The 21,267-nt window shown below is 42.4% G+C and overlaps 1 protein-coding gene across 3 annotated transcripts in view; it reads left to right on the top strand.

Annotated features, from left to right (window-relative positions):
* Positions 1–21,267, top strand: part of LOC148820831 (uncharacterized) — a 41,903-nt gene that overhangs the window by 12,514 nt on the left and 8,122 nt on the right. For 2 of the 3 annotated variants that reach the window (XM_088932403.1, XM_088932404.1), the window contains exons 2-18: positions 3,544–4,542; positions 8,042–8,131; positions 9,155–9,383; positions 10,885–10,973; positions 11,585–11,724; positions 11,882–12,075; positions 13,608–13,656; positions 14,326–14,507; positions 15,270–15,397; positions 15,689–15,873; positions 16,855–16,962; positions 17,365–17,562; positions 18,308–18,439; positions 18,677–18,811; positions 19,261–19,385; positions 20,184–20,403; positions 20,785–20,932. In XM_088932403.1, coding sequence (XP_088788529.1) covers positions 9,178–9,383; positions 10,885–10,973; positions 11,585–11,724; positions 11,882–12,075; positions 13,608–13,656; positions 14,326–14,507; positions 15,270–15,397; positions 15,689–15,873; positions 16,855–16,962; positions 17,365–17,562; positions 18,308–18,439; positions 18,677–18,811; positions 19,261–19,385; positions 20,184–20,403; positions 20,785–20,932 — 2,239 coding nt within the window. In that variant the 5' untranslated portion in view covers positions 3,544–4,542; positions 8,042–8,131; positions 9,155–9,177. The remainder of the gene's footprint in view (positions 1–3,543; positions 4,543–8,041; positions 8,132–9,154; positions 9,384–10,884; positions 10,974–11,584; positions 11,725–11,881; positions 12,076–13,607; positions 13,657–14,325; positions 14,508–15,269; positions 15,398–15,688; positions 15,874–16,854; positions 16,963–17,364; positions 17,563–18,307; positions 18,440–18,676; positions 18,812–19,260; positions 19,386–20,183; positions 20,404–20,784; positions 20,933–21,267) is intronic. The other variant, XM_088932405.1, reaches the window with a different exon arrangement.

Below are 21,267 nucleotides of genomic sequence, written 5' to 3'. Positions count from 1 at the left end.
GTGGCTCACCAGTCCTCCTCTTCTAATAAAAAAAGTTTAAAATAATTTGCAGTGTCTGAAATCAAACAACAGTGCCACTTTACTTTAACTGACATATTTTGCCTAGAAGACTACTGAAAAGAATCAGTCCTTGTGCAAGGACTTGTATATCAGATGAATGGTTTGCAGTCTCCTGACTTTCTTTGTCCTTCTATTGCTTTCATAGAGTGTCCATGGTCTCTGGGATTCTTTGAGACAGGAAAGAATATTAAAAGTGTCTTCCCTCAAAAGACATTTAAGGGTGGCGCGATTGCTGAATTGGTAATGGTGCTTAATTGCATAGCAGTCAAGATCACTATTCCTGTTACAGATCTTCCAAGCTAATTGCTGTTCAGTGGAATTGATTGTATTTGGAAGCCAGTGTAAATGAGGGCAATACACGTTTCATAAAAACACTATTGTATTGTCACGGTGTGATTGGTCGTTAAACAAAGGTCAAGGGCAGAAGTATCAGGCTTAACCTTAAGATTGATGATCTTATGCAAACAATGTGAGCCAGATTCAAGGTGATTTGTCAGCTGCAGTGTTTCTTTCTTCATCCATCCATTTTTTAACCTCTCAATCCAATACAGGGTTGGGGGAACCGGAGCCTTTACTGGCAAGAAATGAGCACCAGGGGGGGATTCACCCCAGACGAAACACCAGTCTGTGACAGGGCATACATTGACACAAACGCAGACACACACTCACTCACACCAGGAACAACAGTTTTCCCCAGAAGCCAATTGACCTACCAGTATGTCTTTGGACTGCGGGAAGAAAGTGTTCCCTGTGTATTTAAGACAATTGCCTAGAAAAGCTGAGCACATTAAGCTAAAGTCCTGAACTGAATGTAGAAGGTACTTCTATTAGCTACTATGGTAAGTAGCTACTGTAATACGGATCAACAGATAGTGAAGCATTGCTGCTGCTCTGGCCTGTATTGTCTCGGAGTGCCATGCTGAGCTTTCAATAACATACCTTGTAGGCCAGAGCAGATGTGATGCAAAACGTTCTAAGAACATTGTGAGTACATTACTTCTGGAGACAGGTGTTTTTCAACTTGGATTATAGTACTTTTCGCAGCCAATGTGAGTTATTAAAGCACAAATGGAAACTGAGATGCACAGTTTTTTTTAACCATTTTTTTCCCATTGGGTGGCTGCTTGAAACTTTGTTTCAGTATAATTAGCTTTCATTTAGATAATTGAATTAATTTGAAATTAGACTTCAGTGGTGCATATCTGGAATTAATTAGCAAGGCATCACTTAGTTTTAAGTGGGATTTCCTAGAACACTGTGAGTCAGTGCGTGAACAAGCCACTCGCTTTGTTGCCTTGGTGGAATCCGAGTTAGAAATTTCAGCACAAGAGCAGCACATGGAAATCTGATTAATGCTTGAATGCTGGCTTGCAATAACAAGAGATCTCACATTTCTATGATTCATAAAGCCATTTCTGCATCATTAAAGTCATAGTCATTACAGCTGAAGTCAGACTCTTCTCTATCATTTTACTACAAGAGCTTGGGGGAAAATGCTGGAAAAAAGGAAATATCATACAGAAGACTTGGATAGATCATACTGAATGAATCAAGCATGAATCAAGCAGCATCATCTTTGCTTAAGAAGATTCATTTGATTTCTTCCAGAATGTTAGTGAATGGCATAGAAGTGACTCTAAAACAGAAATCTTTTGGCATATCATGTTTGCCATGATCCTTGGGGATTATAAACTAGTAGCAGATCTGACCATTTCCTCAATGTATGTTGCTGTGTGAAAGAAGGGTAATGTAAAGGATGTTATTGTGAGTGAAAATGCCTTTTGGTGCTCCCCTGAAGCAACAGTAGACCTGGCTTTGGTGACAATATGGACAAGATCAACAACATAACATAAAGAAGCACAGTTCAGACTGTGTATTTGCCACAGATTCGGCACCCAAATCTTATGCAGAGCTGTGACAACAGAAGCTGGCTACTTGGTTTTGTACCTCTGACCTCCTTTGCTTAATGTCTGATGCGGAATGGATCCTTATATGTGAGTATCCATGTCACGCCCTACAAAGGTCAAGCTTCAGGACACTGCTTGTGCTTTGTGCTTAGAATCTGGTATCCTGGGCATTTAGCATCCAGCAGGTCCTGATGCATACGATCAAGTGCATGCTTGTTATGAACATCATGGGTGATGCAGTGGTTGTATTCCTGCACTTCAGATAGACGTTGCCCTGATAGTAGAATTTTGTTTTGTAATCATTGAATAAGAACATTATTGGTCGCAAAAAAAAAACACCACAGAGCACGGAAGAGTTAGTCATTTGCAGAGTTGGTTCTGAACATGTGTTGGCAATGGAGGTTTCTTAAATTACAGTTTGAACCACTCTGAACTTTAATCATTTTAATGTTTTTTGAAGGGGTGGTTTATATAAGACATTACAGCAGTAAGAGATACTTACAACACAAGAAAAAACATCCATAAATTTGGCACAGAGTTATCTTCCACTTGTAAACAGGAGTGACTCAGATGTGGGAGTGATTCATGCATTTGTATCTAAGAAAACAGGCTTTGTGCACTTAATAATGTGTGTGTGTGTAATTTAGTATTCATTCTAAATGGTTTTCTTCAAAGCAAATGTTCTTTTGTTAAACACACAAATGAAACTGCATTTAAAAAGTGCATTTACAATAAATGGCCATAGAATGTGTCAGATCAGTAATGCTCCTCAGATTTCTTGTGGTGTAAATAAGGTAAAAGCACAGTGAGATGTGGTTATCATCATGGAGGCACAGTGAAGCAGGTGTACTGTAAATGCATTGGATACGCATTGTAAAACCCAAGGTAGTGCTGTAAGAACACCACCACTGCTTCCCTAGGACGATGCCTTCTCTGAGTGCTATGCAAGGCAATCAGTAGAAAATCAGAGGGCTACTTTTGAACCTGCCTGTTTTATATTTACATTTATTCATTTGGAAGATGCTTTTATCCAAATCGAGTTACAGTACGATGACAAATCACATCCAGTCAACACACAAAAGGTGCATACTGTATATGCATATGCAGTTTCTCTGAATACTTATTTTGAACATGCTAAGTCTACATTATAAATTGATCAAACATCTTCTACTATGAGGCCAGTTGCTGTGAAAAGCTATAGGGAATGCATCTTCTCTGGTTGAATTTCTGTGTTCAATTGGATCTACATAAATTTTCATTATGTTTTTACCATAGAATGTAACTTTTATAGTAGGTGCAATTGATGTGGTTGTGAAACACTGCAAACTAAACTGCAGGGTTTGTGTAAGACTTAAACTCTAGCACCATTCTGGTTAAAAGCTGAAGAACTGTGGCCTGCAGATCATCTAGGAGCAGTAAGTTAAACCCCATTTCATGTGTTGTTCTCGTGGACAGCTAGGCTTTTTTTTTCTTGAATATACTGAATTGGGAAAAAAGTTCTGTTCACTCTTTTACTCACTCCGCTAAAAAAAAACAACAAACCTTTCTGCCTTTTTTTCTTTCGTTTTGTTGGAAGAGCGGTTTCCTGGAAGACCTGTGCTGTCAAGGGAGATTAAAACCGGGGCTGTTTATCTGCCATTCGGGAGCGATCAGCCGCTGACTGTCCTGGAGGTGATAACAGGGGCTTCGCTATTGGCATCTCCAGATGGGACCTTATTAAAAAAAAACAGATAAGTCCGCCAATTTTCCGCTGCTTTTAAAGGCTTCTCGAAAAATGTTGTCATGCTTGTGAATGTCTCGGAGAGTTTTTTTCTTAATTCCATTTAGATCTAACATCACAAAGGTTGCTGCAGAATAGAGTTCGATATCTCCCTTTCCCCTTGTTTCTTTTATTTCCTCCTCCTTGTGTTAACAGGGATGTGTTTAATAGTTATTGGTGCTTCTTTTCTGCTGTTGTCGTTTAATGCTTCTTTACAGTTTTGGCACCCAAAAGGCAAGCGAGCTGTTTTTGTTCCGTTTCAAAATGCTTAGAATCAGCCTGACATGAGTAAAATATAATTTATTGTATTGGGATAAATACAGCACTTCCTGTCCTAAATGTAAAAATGGAGTGCCCTTGTTCAGAGGTTCTGAAGTGTTCATGCTCGGTTTGAGATAAATCGAAGAGTGAACAGTTTCCCACTGTTTTTTGCAGGTACATGATGAGATGGGAACCTCTTTTAGTACAAAAGGCAGTTGTGGTCTATTCACTGATAAGGAATGGCTTGTGTTCCTAGCAGCTCTGACTTTAATTGCTGAAATGTCAGCTACCTCAGCGGATTTGGTTCTAGGCTCTTTCCTATTCTGATGCTCGGTCTCAGGAAATGCAGAACCTCACTGGCTCTGTTCTCTAGCCCCTCTGAAAGGCCATTCATTGGCCATTGGTTTCTGACACCAATTGCCTGCAGTAAAGGGAGATGTATTTATCTTGTGCCACAGGGCGTTTTGCAGAAATCCCTCAGGCGCATGCACGGACTGACCTTGGAAATCATCCAGAATGGGAGTGCACACACAGACTATAAAACTTAAAGCATTGGTAAGGCTACTCGCATGCTTTCTTGTGTTTAGCCTAGTACAGTTCCTCAGTTAGTTTCACATTAAGCTTAGATAAGCAGATCAGAACAGGGAAGGAGGTGTATAGCTGTTCTTTGTAGATTCCTTACCTATATATTAGCGCTTTTATTTGCCCACACATGTCAAGCAGCTGGGTTTGGAAGTGGGGTGTGTGAGGGAAGCATCTGGACCCACTAAGTTGGAAAATGCTGCGACCCTGTGACCTCTGCCTTCTGGGGAGAGCTTGCCGACTCGCTGTGGCCTGTGGCCTCGTTCTTGGCTGCCATCCGGTATCAGCAGATGCCCGCACGTGCCTGAAGGGCAAAACGCCTGCCCTGCCAGTACAGAACAAGAGACAAGAGGAAACGGCTTCCTACACCTGTTGAATCAACTGGGCAGAGAAGATCTTGCTCCCATGGTTGTATTGTTCCTGCCACCTTACCATGAAATAATTCAATGAATTGATTTATTGACAATAATGCACTCTTTTTACGAGACATATTCCCAGATATGCACACACAGACCAATGGGAAATTTTTATTGGACATATCACATTGAGAAGGTATTCTACCAGTACAATACCTTCTGAAAAGACTTCTGGGAGTGAATTAACCAGTAGAGACACCTGTCTGGAGCCCGGTGGTCTATGCAGTGTCATTAGCCGACATTGCGCGATGGTGTCCAATTAATGGGGCATGCCAGCAATGGATGGGCCCGAATTGGACAGGGTGTCCACTGAGGCTCACCAGCCACCTGTGAAACCTTTGTGTTACTGGAGAGAACGATGGGACTCCTGCAGCGTGTGGCAGCTCTGTTTTGAGTACTGTGAGAAATGGGGGATATTAGGCCATGCTCATTTCAGAAGAAAGGCCCCGCTGGGCTTGTCTTTTCTGTCCCGGTGTAGAGGTGATGGAAGTGGAGCTGAGTTGGCAATACCAAAATTAGGGAGGAGGGGGAATATAACAAAAAAAGATTATCATCCTTTTTTATAAAGCCTTCTTGAAGCTATTTCCCAAGAAATGCACCAGCCAAATGAGTGATGCATCATGCAGCTGGCTGATTTGTTGTACCCTCACGTCTCTTCTCATTGAGCTCTGGAAATGTTTGTGCTGGAAGAGCAAATCTGCAGATTGTAGTTGGTGTGGAAACAGCAAAACGGAAAATTACACTGGAAGTACAAAGCGCTTATGAAGCTTGTACGATACGCAATAAGAAAAAATGCTGACACTGAGGTATGATCTGTTACTGATTGAAAAAAGAGATTATTCTCTTTTCTCATGTAGAGATTATTCTGTTTTTCCCCGGAAATTATAATTATAGGGAATTCAATTCATGAAAACCAAAAAAATAAGGATACAATAAATTACTCAATTGCAATTTACCATACAATTTACAGATTGTGCGAAAGTAACACAAGGATAAGAGGTATTTACTGCTCTTCGTATGTGACAGGAGGGCGCCGGTGCACCTGTCAGTTCAAGGAGGTCATTGCAGGTGTCTGCTGTGGTTGGCTGTTTAGCAGTCTTACTGCCTGGGGGAAGAAGCTGTTATGAAACCTGGTGGTCTTGGTCTGTATACTTGTTCCTAAACTCAAGAAGATAATGGGCAAGGGCCCTGCAAATCAGCACAAACTAGCATGCGTGTGCCTCTGCCCACTCTGTTTCTCTACAGTGAGTGGAGTGTGCAGCTCAGGCATTGCTAGATCCCGTCCTGTAGAAGATGTCCTCTCAGTGTTGGCTGTGTCCAAAGTGTCCAAGCCCAGCAATGTGTTTCCTGTACAAAAGAGGAAGTGGAAGGGCAGGGCTGGGTGGGAGAGCTGATAATTTGGGCTTAACCCTTCTTCCTGACATGAACCAATCATGCTCTGACTGAGTGACCCCAGCACCATTCATGCTGGCCTGTAGTACACTTGTGCACCCCAAGTGATTCATCGCCGTCATCATCATCGTCGTCGTCATGATGACATTCCTCGGTTTTTTTTGGGCCTTTAACTTGGCACATCTCCATTTACTCAACCCAACAGTATCTCTGTGAATGAAAATATTTAACTGCTGCTTTTTGCTGGCTCTGGCCAAATCGTAATGGTGGCATGCCACCAGCCTGATTCCTCCAGTGGTTCCAATCCATGCTGGAGTTTCAGAAATGTGGGCCCCATCAGAAACATACCGTACTAAACCAAGGGGGTCTGTGTCCCACTGGGTTCTTGCTACCCTTCTTCTAAATGCCTTACTTTGTACAGAAAAAAGAAGGAAACTGGATGTGCAGTTCTTACATAGCTCTGGAGGCTGACAGCATTCCCCACCTCAACACTGGGCATGCGAAATGTTCTAATTAACGTTGCAGTTGAAAAAAATAAAGTGGAAACCAAACGTCTTATGTTATACAACCATGATTCAGGTTGTTCTCTGAGACTGAAAAAAGTGAAAAATAGAGCCGGTTCAGTCCATCAGAGCACAGTGAGACTGAGAGGAGTGTCAGAGATCTGTTATTTTCCATCGGTTTCAACCTACAGTCCATCAGATGCGGCCTTCAGCAGGCTAGCCGAAGGAAACACTGTGGCCCCTGCTCTGGGCTGAGAAAACTGCAGCAAGTTAACCAGCACTCAGTATCATGTCATCACCTTGGCCCCTTTAAATAAAAAGCGGACAGAAATGCAATAAACTCTACTGTTTGAGTTATTTTTAGGAGGTCTAGTCTCTATTAAGAAGAGACTTTTGGGCGCAGTTACTGTACACCAGACTTACAGAGATGTCCAGTTAGTGCAAGAGCAGGACGTACTGTATGTAAAACTGCAGTACGATAACCGCAAAGTGAATTACTCATGTTACCGCTCTCAAGCATTAGAAAAATAGTGCAATAGAAAACTGAACTGCGGAAACTGTAAGAGGTAACATTTATTTTCAAGTAAAATAACTAATAAAACACGATACACGTGAAAACTCCATATTATAATCCGTATTTTGTGTTACAGACATTTAGTTGCTTTAAGACACCCCAAGATATCCCGTAACACAAAGAATAATGCAAAAATTGAAGGTTTCACTGAAATAAAACACAGTAATGTGGGGGTTGTGTGTAGCAGTCTGTAGAGTTTTTCGAAAGTATTTTTTAACATACTGTATAACCTAGTGAATATAATTTTACCGTATACAGTACACAGTATACAGCACATGACGGGGGAACATAAATTGGATGATCTGTAGTGCTGGTGAATTGTTTTTTCCTAACTTATCGTGAAATCCTTTTGCAAAACGATACGATCGGAAAGAAAATACAGTATATTGGCAGTATCGGCTTGAAAATGCAAAGGTTTTTATTTACTCGTAAGTGCACATTAGCCTGCAATTTACAGATACATTTACGGTAGCCACAGCTTAACGTTTGCGTAGCCATCATTTATATCCCTCTCACTTTATTAAACTGTTTTGTTGAAAGTATTACAGTAAAACTGCTTGGTTGACGTCGTTCTTCACCATCTACAGGTGCGGCGGCGGCGTTGTTACCTGACTGGTTGCTGAGAAACAGCATTTCTCTCCCTGCTTAACGAGCAGGACACACTGACCTGCGGAGCGGTAAAAACACGCGTTTTCGCGTTTTCAACCTGGGGACTTACCTTTCGCGATTTAACTACCTGGGGAAGGCAGTTTTGAACGGCGAATTAATTTCGCCCAGCATTCTCGAAACCTAAACTGTAACTGCACAGACACAGGTTGCACCGGTAAATAAACTGCGTTTCCTTCGGTTTCACATTTGGTTTTGCGAATGCCGAGTTATTTTTAAATGTAATGGTTTTGTGGGGAGATACGATTCTGAAAAAAAAGTCATATTTACTGTATATCTGAAATAAGAGTATTATTAGTTTGGTAAATCACATTAGCTTAAAGATCAGGTTACAGATAGTGACGAGTGAAACATTATAACAAGATTAATGCGTTCACATCAACATATAACTATAAAATATATCCGTTTAACATTAAATAATATAAGGTACACAACTTATTTAATATAATTCGGAGAATGCGACCTTTTGACCTCTAGCACAGACACAATCTCACTGTACACAACCGTTTATAAAAATACAAGCTCAATAAAGACAACAGCAGAATACGGATCTGTGCACATAACTATTTCATGAGCTATAATAAAGACTTTTTAGCTAAATTTCTCTAAGATTTGTTTGACCTTTTAATGGGAGGCCATGACCTTTGAGCCTGTTTCTGTTTCCCAGATGCAAATGCTTTAGAAATGCCTAAATCATATTAAAATATATGGGGATTCTGATAAAAGCATTTCATTTTATAGTTGGTACAGTAGGTGCATTTGAATCCTTTGTTTTTCACTGCTAAGACCATAAAGGTGCTCAACTTTCAGTCAGTAGGTCCTGTCTGTAATGATTAAATCTTTATCACTCATTCATATATGCTACATTAGAATAGACAGCTAATGAATGTGTTCATTTGACTAAATACTCAGGACAAGTCTTAGACCTAATGATGAAAACAGTAGTCATCCTTGACTTTGGCTGTGGTGTTTAATGCACCAGGGTCTAACTGTACAGTATTTTGAATTCACCTTTTGACCTTTTTTTTTATTAGGGAACCACTAAGAAGCAGACGCTATGCAGCAAGCAGTGGCCAGACCCCAGCGCCCCTGGCCGAGCGACGTAGAGTCGGCTCGGGGTGTGAACCGGCTGTGGGGGTACCTGCAGGAGACTGGACTGCAGAGTGGCATGGAGGCCCTGTGTGCGGAGGTGCTGCGCCGGCCCCAGCCTCCCGTCAACCCCTACCCTGTGTTCATGCAGTGGGCTCGGCGGCAGGCAGAGAGGTGAGTTAGGTCTTGGAGTCTCTGCTTGTCTGTAGGCGGGCTGCTTTTAAGACAGGAGCTCTGTTATGCAGGCAGCTTTGTGAAAACTGTGCATAGTGGGGCAGTGAAATTAAGTAAAAAGAAATATAACCAGTGGGGAACAAACCATAGATCAAGAGTACCTGGCAGGTACATTCCTAGGCATTCCCAACCCTTTTTAAAGAACTCTTCTGCCATGACAGGTTGAAGCAACGTAATCTCTTTAGTCTTGAGCAGAGACTACTATGGGCATGGAAAGGGGCACCTGATTCAAGTATTCAAGATCTTCTAAGCTATTGGCAGAAACAACCCACTGAGCTTCTTTCAAAGAAGTGAACTAGAGTGGCAACTACATTTGAAATACGTTTAAGGTTGAGAACATCTTAACATAAAGGGCTGTGGGAGTCAAGAACAATTTACCCAGTCCTGTTGTTGATGCTTTTCAGGTGAAAATTTGAAAAGTAACAAGCTACACGGGCCAAATGACCTCCTCTTGCTCGTCAGCTTTATATTCTTACGGTGCTACATTGGCTTAGTGTGACCACCATGTTCATGTGCACGGTGCTCATGATGGTATGATGACAAAGATCCAAGGAAGGACACATGAAGCTATTTGGTGTTTACTGTCTGGATGTCACAGCTCTGCAGTACCCTGTTTTCACCATACATATATCTGAATAGGCCAGCAAACTTTACAAGCAATCTGCATTGTAGCTCCTAGAGCAGTGTTTCCCAGTCCTGGTACTGGTGACCCCCCCTCACACACACACCATCTCACCTTCATTAGATAACTGAAGCCTCACTAGATTGAAGACGTTGCTTCTTAAATTGAGTATTTCCACTTTGTTTCTTGTCACAAGTTTGGAACTTTATTTCACATATACAGTAAAATACAATAGTTAAAGCTCTAATGTGTTTAAAACCTGGGAACAAACAGTTCACATTAATCTTGTTAAGTCGAAAAAGGGTTTGATTGGGTAACTGAGGGCTCTCCTGAAACAAAAGCCAGCAGGTGTGTGGGTCACCAGGACCAGGGTTGGGAACCAGAGCCCTAGATATTTGTGGCAGCTCTGTGGGCGAGCACAAAATTCTACACTTTTTTAGTTTTTAAAACTTTATCTAAACTCATTTAAAATTAATTCAAGACTTAAAACACACAACTTGCTTGGAGCTTTTAACATCTTGGAAACTGAAACTCTGCATTCCACATTCCACATTTTAAATGGGAATAAAATGTAGTATTGGAAAGGTTCACCATACTGTCCCAGGATTGTCAGATCTATCTGATCCCCTGTATCTGTCCAGCTCACTATTACTTTTATTGATTTTTACTGGACAACTCCTCAACGCTTTTAAGTGTACATGTCTCCTATCTCTTTCTTTTGAAATTAACAGCTGGATATTCAAAATGAAGTGGTTTTAAAATGCAAAATACAACAAGTTTATGTCTAGAGCTGTGGCAGGTGTCTTGTATTATTTCCAGGATCAGGCTGTCTCAGTCAGACATGGAGAAGAAATTCAGGGAAGATGTCACCTTTCCCACGACCCTCACTGCTGTTCGATGTATTGCAGGTCAGTTGTGTGGGCCACATCGGTTTACTTCTCTTACTCATGGAGGTTTTAAAGCAACCTCAACAAGATACTCGTTTTGGAGAGCAGAGGGTTTTGCTGTGCATTTTTTTCAGCAGAATCACTGCTCACTGTTCATAATATTCATCCTTCACAAATCGCTCCTGAAATGAATGTATATCTCTAGACTAGATTTTTCTGTCAAACATTTGTATTCCAGGGTGCTTTAGGATGACAGATAAAATATAATAATTCCCAGCCAATGTTTTGTTGCTAAAATGCAACGTTGCACAACAGCATCCTAACATTAAACATAATGTGACATTTCGCAACAAAATCCTGTTCCTGCCTTCTTTTTATCCTTTGCAGCCACACTCATCTCATGACGTGAAAGACTGGCAGGCTGTTGATGCTTTCTGGTTGCCCTTATAGTTTGGGTGACTCAGACACAGGAAGTGCAGATCTTTAGCTGTGGTTTTATCTGTGCCCTGGGAGGACACAACACCACAAAGTAACCTGATGTTTTAAACGCAGTTCATGACTTGTCAAGCCTTCTAAAGAGTACAGTACAGTAGTTGCATCTCTCTTTTATTCTCTGAATGGTCATTCCTCAGGGGCTAAAGGCTGCTCCCATGTCTGGGGATTTCCCAGCATCCTCTGCTGTGTTGACCCAGAGAAAAGCAAGCACTTTAATTGGCTGATTGATGATGTGACCCCTCCGCTTTCAACCCTGAGTCACAGCAGCCCATACACAGTGAGTCTGTTGTTGTTTTGCTCTTTCTAATTAAGATTAAGGCTATTCTTGTTTTTTCACTGTGTTTTCACAAGAGCAAACCTAATGTTCACTTTCCCATGAGGGCACAAAGCAAGCTATGACCTTCAGTCTAACAGCGCCACATTCTCCATTTCAGATCCAGGTGCTGGCTGCCCTCACAGGCCTCTGTGTCTTTACTGGTACGTTCTTCCCCCGTCCCATCTCATTGGACATCCTCCAGATTTATGTAATTGCTGGCCCAGACGCCCAGCGCGCCCGTGTCCTCTACGCGAGCTGCGTCCGCCGAGATGTCATCAGGACAAGCCAGAATGGCCGTCATCGTCTGCTCAGGTCAGAGGTCATCCTGCTGAGAAAAGTGGTGGGCAAAGTGACTGTATCACCCTTTAACTTTTCCACTTCTGCCTGCTTCCCATTCGCTTTTCAGGAGGTGGTGATGGGGAGGGGCCAGCTAGAAAATATTTTAAGGAAGTATCCGCAGCCTCTGTCCTCTCCTTGTTGGCATTGATGCTAAGAAAAAAAAAACATTCAGATCCTAAAGAACAGGTCCCTTATGTACTGTATATTGACTTGTCCAGCCTCGCTCTGTCCCATTGTATAGGTCCTGTTAGATGACCCCTAGTTCAGTGCTGTTTTCAGTTCCGGAGATGATTCTGGGTTTTTTTTTCTGGGATAGATTAATTTATCCTTGTCACAATCAAAAACGTGCTTGTCAATACTTTGTCCAAGAAGCTGAGCAAGGCTGGATCTGGTCAGTACTGGTAAGGAATACCTACAGTATAAAGAAATTTAGTTTTCTGCTGTAAGTGATGCTGTTGGATCAGTGGTAGGGAGTTCCTTCCGGTCATTAAAAATACCATGGTACCGTTTGTAAAATAGGCAGGTAAACCCTGGTGTCTTGGTTAACCACTGGCTTGTACAGTCTGGTATTCTTAAAGATCTCCCTTAATTCAACTGGTGAAGCATTTTCTCACTTTTTTCACCATCTGATTTGCTGTGTAGGGGGGCCACTTGTGCATTACAGCTGCTTTGCATCATCTGGGCAGGTGCACTTCAGTGGTGGATGAAGTTAAGGCTGAGGTTTTCCTTTAAACATATTTATTATTTTAGTTGACTTAGAATAGGAAAAAGATTTTCTAATAAGGCTGAGGAGATGCATATATCAATTTCATTATATACCTTAAGTATTTTGTATGCTTTCTCTGCATTTGCAGTCTTTTTTTCTGCTTCTTGTCTGCTGCAGTTTTGTCCACCACAGCGCTGAAACCTTATTTTGCTCTTTTTTTGTGCATTGTGATCTAAAGCTGTTTATGAATGTGACAACCTGCTGAACAGTTTACAGCCTTTACTGTGTAGTAGTTCAGGTGGGGAGCTGTGTCAGCATGCGTAGGCTGCAAAGGAACAAGTAAAGGTTTATTCCATGCTGAAAAGAGAAGAAAGAAAACACGTTTCGGCCGTGGAGCCTTCTTCAGGTGTGAGCATTAAGGGAGATCTTGCTCACGGCTGAAACGTTGTTTTCTTTCTTCTCTTTTCAGCATGTAATAAGCCTATTACTTGTTCCTTTGCAGCCTTTAACGTGTTTTGGTACTAGTTACTATCAAGTCAATGCTGGAAAAATGCAAAGCTCTGATAAGAGATAAAGAATGAACCCATGTTACCAACTAGTTTGCTGACATTTTCAACAGTGTCTAACAAATGTTTGACATTTCAGTTTATTTCAGAACTTTACGGTATCATATTAAAGCATTTTATGTACCATAATCACTGTGAATCAGCAATGAGTGTGATCACAGAAAGCCCTTGTTTATACAGAAATTAACATTTTCTCATTTCACTTTGATAAGTTTTTTTTACTCTCCTTTCAGAATAATTGTTCCAACGGATATCAAAGGAGGATATAAAGTGTTCTCCAAGGTATTTTTCTCATTTACAAAATCTTTCTCATCCATTGAAACAATTAGAATCTTTGGATCTAAATCAATTGATTTATCAGTTTTTGCTTAATATAACAGTTACAATATATAACAGTTACAAGAGGAGGCCATTTGGCTCATCTAACCTGATTGGAAGTTAGTAATTCACATTTTTCCATATTCCTACGAACCTCACCAGGAAAAAGGTAATCTCAAAGTGCTTTTCAATGTCAGGGCAATATAATTATGAAGTCAAAGCTAAGGTAGGGGAAGTAATCATGTTACATTGTAAAGTTGCATGGTTTGGCATGTGTGTGCCAGAAACCTGTTGATATCAGAATGGCCTGTTATAACCTGCTGAACTGAGAGTTTCTAGGACCAGGGTGAAGCTGCACTCTGTATTAGAATACCATGACTTCTGCATTACAGAAAAAGATATTAGGTTATTTGGTAGAAAATTTGACATTCCTGTTTTTTGGCTTCTGCACATTTAGTTAAAATGTCATTTATATTCCCATACACACCTGTTTTTCTTATAGCTGTATGTTATGCACTCATATGGGCCGAAGAAGGTTGTGCTCTGCTTGAATAAGTAAATCTCCAACACCCTGTTTTATCATAGCTAGTAAGCAAGCGCTCCTCTCTCACAGCGCCCCCTTGTGTTCCTCAGGAGGAGGTTGCTTCCCAAGGATCAGAGTTTGAGGCTGTCGTGGAGAGGTCACTGGACACACACCTCCCAGTGAAGGTGGAGTGTGTGTGGAGAGAGGACCCGGTGGGCAGTTCTCGCCAGGGGGGCACTAAGGCCTACACCCTGATTGCCATCCAGACTGCTGACAGCTTCGGGGAGGAGAGGTGAGAGGGCAAGGGCGCTTTGCCAAGGTGGGTGCAGAGGCACTGAGACAGAAAATTGAAGCCTCACTTGTGCTATTCAGTCAGTCAAATTAATTTTCATACAATGCTTACACATCGCTAGCTGATCGATTTTAGGGATACAGTTATGCCACTGCCTTGACTGCCGACACCGAAACATTGAATCTTGGTATTTACTATTAATTCTGCAAATAAGGAGTACAGGTGTTTTAAATCTCTGTGCTGTCTGGCTATCCACATTGAGTACCAGACCATAGTCATTTACAGACAAGATGCAGTGCATGAGTGAAAGGCAACACACTCGATTCCATCAGTATCCCAATATTAACTATTTCTTCAAGTTCTAACTGAGATGCAGATCATGTAGATCATGTCACTGTGAGACAACCATCTCCTCTGTGCACTGAGGGCACTGGTACTCCTGTCTCTGTGAGTTTTGTTCTGTTGGGTCCTACTCATGAAATACACTTATTTTAGTTAAAAAAGTGCTTGTTAATTCAATATTCATGTGTTCTTACCTTGGCAAAATCCTGCCCACGGTTATGATCAACCTTTCTTATCACGCAATGTCTGGTTATTACAAATGCTGTGGTCATCCATAACAGAGCAGCTGTCTCTCTGAGCCATCTGTATCAGTTTGAACTACGGCTGTGGGACTCGCAGACCCTTCAGAAAGAAAACAAAGGCAAAGTTGTGTTTGCTGTGCTGTGATGCGTTTTTATTTTTGCTGGCCGCATGGAGCAGGGTGCTGGACTTCTCTGACTGTCCCCTGGTGCACCTCTCCTCCAGCGTGTTTCCACATCAAGCCCACGCTGAGGCCTACACTCGCGTGTTCCTGCCCAGAGGACCACACCTCCCAGGCCCACTCACAGGTGAGACGCCAGCCTTTTACAATTTAACTGCAGTTCTCCATTACATTTTCCACTGTCTTCCTTGTACAGTGCTTTCTTTTCTACTGTACTTTCCTACTCAAGAGTTATGATAGTACCATGATTTACCATTAGGTTTATGACTATGATATGCCACTTCCATAAAAAATATTCCTGTGGTAATGCACAATCATAGTGAAACTGGAACTAGGATACTGTTCATGCAGCATTGTTGCCAAAGACTTTAAAAGAGGAAGCAACTCTTCTTAAATCATGTCTGATCTGCTTCTCCAGGGGGCAGTGCGGGTAACCAGGGTGTGTTTGCTCCAGTGCGGGACTGTCTGATCAAGAGGCTTGCTGCCCTGCGTCTGCCGCAGGATGCCCTGCCTGCAGCTCACCTCTGCGTGCTGCTTCTCCTGCTGCCGGAGACGGCTGAGCCTGGGCCAGCGAGAAGCCAGGCACAGGCCACCCCTTTGGAGGTGAGAGAGGGAGACTGCTCTCTCAATTACAGAATGCATGATTTTTCCCCATTTCAAAAGCATGTGGATTTAAGGGTTTTCTTTTTAATTTTTATTTGCATTGAAGTGTTAGCTCTTAAAAAAAACTTTCAAAAAACTTGTTTAATGTCTGTAAATACTCCTTCTTGAAGCTGTAGTTTTGTAGCTGGCAAGTCTGTTCAGCATTCAGTCTTGTGTTGCATGGATTGGGGTCTGTGCTTTCAGATGATTTAACATCTGTTTGTGATCAGCTGTGAATAGGTGGCGTGAAACTCCTTAAGCACTAACTCCTCTACTCCCCCAGGGGCTCGGGTGATGAAGGCACTACTGCCAAGCAGAGGTTGAGCTCTGTGATCTGGATGTCACAAGTTCAATCCTGGGTCTTGCCGTCATGGGAATTCCTCTGCTGGCAGTGCTCAGCTGGGTCAGTGTCACTGGGGGGGTAGGGTTAGGAATAGGTGGCCAGGGCTCTCTCAGCTTAGTGGCTGTAGAACACAGACCACTGCAACTCACGGTGACCTCATGTCCATATCACCTCTGGTCAGCACTGAACTTCACGTCACACTATGTCAATGCGGTGCTTGTAGCTTTTCTAAAGAAAAATAGCTTGATTGCATCTTGAAGGAGCCTGTCTGCTCCCCTCATTTTCTTCATTCGGGTACAGAACTATTTTAAATCAGATTTCTAAAATTCTATTAAAAAAAAAGAAAGGCTTCCCTCTTTTCCTCAGGATGTCTGGTTTTGCACAGAACATTGCATTGTATTGATGTCAGTTGCCAAATTAAGAGGTAAATATTTGTGTTGAATAATGAAGGTGTTTTTTTTTGCTACCAGTCACTGTTTTAAGTATAAAATAGGCATTAAAGTGCTTTCTGTTGTTGTACACTGCTGTTAATGGGAAATCTGCAGAAGCTGCTTTGTGGTGCATGGCAGTGTGATGTCACAGCATGGTATTCCCATCAGGCCTTGGGACAGATGTATCAGTTCCTGCATGGCTGTGCTGCTCATCTTTGGGCTGTGCGGCGTCAAGCTCGCACCCTCTGTGGAGTCCTGGAGTCACAGCCCTGGGAGGTGAGGCAGCACACCGACTGAGGTGACCACTGAGAATCCAAAGATAAAGCACAGTCCAATCTTTCATTTCAAGCGGTTATCCTCTTCTTAGTGATTTATCTGAGGACGTAATAAGCAAGCTCTTGTTCGTATAAGAGGTTTAATGTAATATTTAGAAAGAAATGTGTTGTGCCCCTCAAGTGAGCAGAGCAGAACAGCATTGAGAAATATCAGGTTGCTAGAATCAAAGATAACACCTGAGCTCTTGATCAAGCTTTTAACTAGTCCTTAGAAGAGGCTTGCTGCCAGTAGCAAGAAAAGCTTTGTAGCACTACATTCTTTCCCGCTTCGCTAGTGAATGAGATTGGCTGTGGACAGGATGTCTTCGTGACTGGAGGTGGTAATGTACTGCTCTTGTGGCAGGCGGCCGATGCAGAGCTGTGCGGTGCTCTTGCACGGAGGGTGAGGGGGCTGATGTTGGAATTTCTGAGCCGGGCCGTCCAGGAGGGTTTCTCCAGCGATTCCCTCCTTCATGCCAGGATCCTGAGCAGCCGGCTGGAATCTGTGTGTCTCCGACTGGAGCTGGGCCCCAGTCAGGCAGGGCTTGATGAACTGAGAGAGGTGAGGATGATATAGTCACTCTCATTGTCTCCCATCACATTTCATTTCAAAAGATGTGACTGACTGTCCCAAAACCTTTCAGAGATTGGTTTTTCCAAAAACACAGACAGAAAGACTATGTAACATTTGTAGTTTAAGTAGGGAGCTGTGTCAGCATGCGTAGACTGCAAAGGAACAAGTAGAGATTTATTTAATGCTGAAAAGAGAAGAAAAGAAACACAACATTTCGGCTGTGGAGCCATCTTCGGGTGTGTAGCCTTCTTCACCCATGTTTCTTTTCTTCTTTTTTCAGCGTGGAGTAAACCTTTACTTGTTCCTTATGTAACATTTGTACAGGTTCAAGTCAAATTTGTAAAAATTGCTGGCTGTGGCTCTGTTATAGTGTCTGTTATACCTTTAGAACGTATTTCTTAGTTTATTTGGCTGACATCACAATCCAAGGCAATTTTCGTTTGATAACCGGTATACTGTATAAAATAAAATATTGTGAACTCACCTGAATTTACAGTGTACATTAGTGAGTGCTGTGAACTAACTCACTCACTGCTGGATACAGCCGACTATGACACTGAATATGTAAATAAAGCATATTGTACTGTACACTATTCTCAATAATAATATGAAACAAAATCCTGTGACAGACAGGTTCTACTGTCTCTGCAATGTTCTCTGCAATGTGAGATGCCAAAGAAGGATGAGGCTCTTGGTGATCCCTGATGCGTACCACGACTCTCTCTCCCCACAGTGGTGCTCGTGCAGCTCGGTGCTGGAGTGCCAGCTGCTATCAGACTCTCTGTCCTGCCTGCCTGTCCTCACTGACATGAAACAGAAGGCAGACCGAGCCGCGGGACAGCAGCCAGGAGACAGGGAGCCGGAGGTAACATTGAGGGACACCCACCTGTGACTGCGACTTCTTATGATTCCTGTTGGTTATTTGCCTGACTGCTTCTATCTCTGCAGTATAAACTTTTATATAAACAGGTCACAGAACCAGCAACATGGGGCAGTAGCAAGTGCAGACATACAAGAGCAGTGCAATAGTACGATGAGGCACCAGGTGTGCAGAACAGTATTCTGTATTGCACACACTTATCACAGCTTTGTCCCATGGCAGGACCCCAAAGAGACTCTTGAGATGTCATCGGCATTCTCCAGGGATCTGCTGTACAACGTGGAAAGCTGTGTTGACCTCTCCCAGGGTGCAAGAGGACCTCTCGGAGGTTTAGAGCTGCAGGCCAGTCTGTCACAGGTGCGTTCTGTACTGCAGCTGGTGGTTGAAGCTTTTCCATCTGATATAGACCTTTCAGGTGAGCACCATCTAAATACACAATTTAAACCAGGTGTCAGGGTTTAGGCAGTAAGCAGGATATAAACTTAGATCCCATTATGGATGTATTCAAATAGCAAATAGTTGAATTCATGTTACTTTATTTGTGTATTGACATATGTTTTTACTTTTCTGGGCTATGATGCACATACAGTAGTAGGCCAAGATATAAATCTTAAAAGTGTACTGACAGTACAGTATAATCAAATGCAAAAATGGGGAAATGATTTAGTGGTCAGAAGAGTTTATGTAATGGTTTATGCTTAATTGCTCTGCTTTATGTGGTCCTGATGGACTCCTGAAGTGTTTGTGGTGAAGGGCTGCTGGAGGTCCTTGCCCCAGCCCAACATGCTGAACTGTGTTTGCTGCAGTACCTGGTCGACTGTGGAGTGGATCGGTGCTGGCAGAGGTGCCTGTGGACGGTGCTGTCGGCCTCCCCCCTGCAGCCCAACCCCTACCCCGTTTTAGTGGATGAGTTCAGCAGGATGGCTCTGAGGTGAGGGATGGCAGAGTGAGTTCTGCTTCTGAACTTCATTCTGCGCAGTCTTCGTCTGAAGCTGCACTGCTCTGTACAAGCAGGTCCATGTCAGTGCTTCAATACTTGTGTTCCAGAGTCCTTCCACTAAGAATGCTGCATGATCAGATCTGGAATGGGGCTGTTATGCTTGTATGAAGCAATTAATACTTTCCACAATGTTTCATCTACCTTAGAGGGATTCTGAAGCATGTTCTGTAGCATGGACACTGCTAAGTGATAGCAGAACAGATCCTGTTCTCCATTTGTTGCAGAATATTTGGTAACTCATCCTGTACTTATTCCTCCAGTGAATGTAGTCCTATGCTTTTATACACATTGGACTTCAGAGCAGGAGTCTTCACTCCTGGCCATGTGCTATGAGATGTCTTTAGTCCAGTGTGGTATTATAGGTAACCACCAATTTCTAAAGACTTGGAATGATTTGATTGTGAGCTGTTAAGCCGATTTGTCAAAGTATGTTATTTAGAGAACATCTGGAATCAGAAATCTTCAGATTCCCTTAACTTAAACAATTACTTGCTTAATAATTCAATTTGTTTACACATTTTTCACATCTTCAGAAGTCAGTGACTTAAAGCAAAGGACAGGGGACACAAACTTATTATCTTCTGGCATTTGTTAATCTTGAATTATTGATTTGAACAAAGCTAAAGTAGATAATTATGACTCATTTTTTTCTGGCAAGCATAAAAACTAGCAAATCTCCCCTTTATGATTTTTTATTTGAGTTTTTTTGTATATGCACGTTTTCCACAGGGTGGCGCTGTGGGACAGGTCTGATGCCCAGATCCTCAGGCAGGTGCAGCCAGGCTCCTCTAGACTCACAGACAGGGGGCAGCACCTGTACTGCGGCCCCGGTGGAGAGGGACATGGCTTGGAGAGTGCCCTGAGAGCCGCCCACCTCTCCCAGCTGCAAACTGTCCTGGGTCAGGCCCTCACACTGGTCTGCCAAGCAAGAGCTTCTGGGAGTTTCGAGGTAGAGGAGGCCCACTGTTATCACTGTTTTTGCAGACAGAAGCAATATTATTGTTTCTAATTATTTTAATGAATAAAAAATAATAAAAAAGTATGCTGTGGTAAGTTGAAAGTTAAAAATGTGCTCTATCCATAATAACACTTTTGTGCAATCTTACTGCTGCAGTGTGGCACCCCTCAAAGTTTAGATATCTGCATATTTATAAGGGTTCCTTTTCAGCTGAATCAGACCAGGAAATAAAAAAAAAGAACTCAATTAAGTGATAATTAAGATCACTGTTTAAGTGAAAGCCAGCATCTCTTGAGCTGGCTGGTATAGCCCTTAGCCAGAACACCTAGTCCCTGCCTGCCCCAGTTTCTGACTTCCCTGTGGTCTGGTCAGGTGAGGACAAGTCTGGCTGTTCTGTCCCCTGTGACCTGGCTGGGCACGCTCTGTCCCTTCCTCAGCAGCCTGGAGGTGACTGAGTTCTGCTACGTCACTGCGCCCCCTGGTGGCCTCACTGAGGTACTGCAGGCATACTCCAGACTCGGTAAGCAGCAGCCAGCCTGTGAGACACAGCCGTCTGTCCAAATTCCTAAAAGAATTCTTCAAGGCTCATTTTTACTTGTACTTTTTTACAGCACCTGGTAATTTAAAAAACAGAATTCAATCAGCATGCTTCAATGACTTTGTTAACAAAAAGCATGTTTTATTCTATTAAGCGCTTTGAGAAGCCACCATTAAAGGCGCTATATTAAATAAAGTTTACTATTATTGTTCTGGTTATGGCTGGGAGTTGTTATCTGGTAAGGGAAATACTAATATTAAACATTTACTACTGCACTAATATTATTTCCTGATAAAATAATGTAAATTGTAAAAGGG

This window comes from Atractosteus spatula, chromosome 14 (assembly GCF_055471065.1).
Source record: "Atractosteus spatula isolate fAtrSpa1 chromosome 14, fAtrSpa1.hap1, whole genome shotgun sequence".
Lineage (NCBI taxonomy): Eukaryota > Metazoa > Chordata > Actinopteri > Semionotiformes > Lepisosteidae > Atractosteus > Atractosteus spatula.
This window is presented reverse-complemented; position numbering and strand designations above follow the sequence as displayed.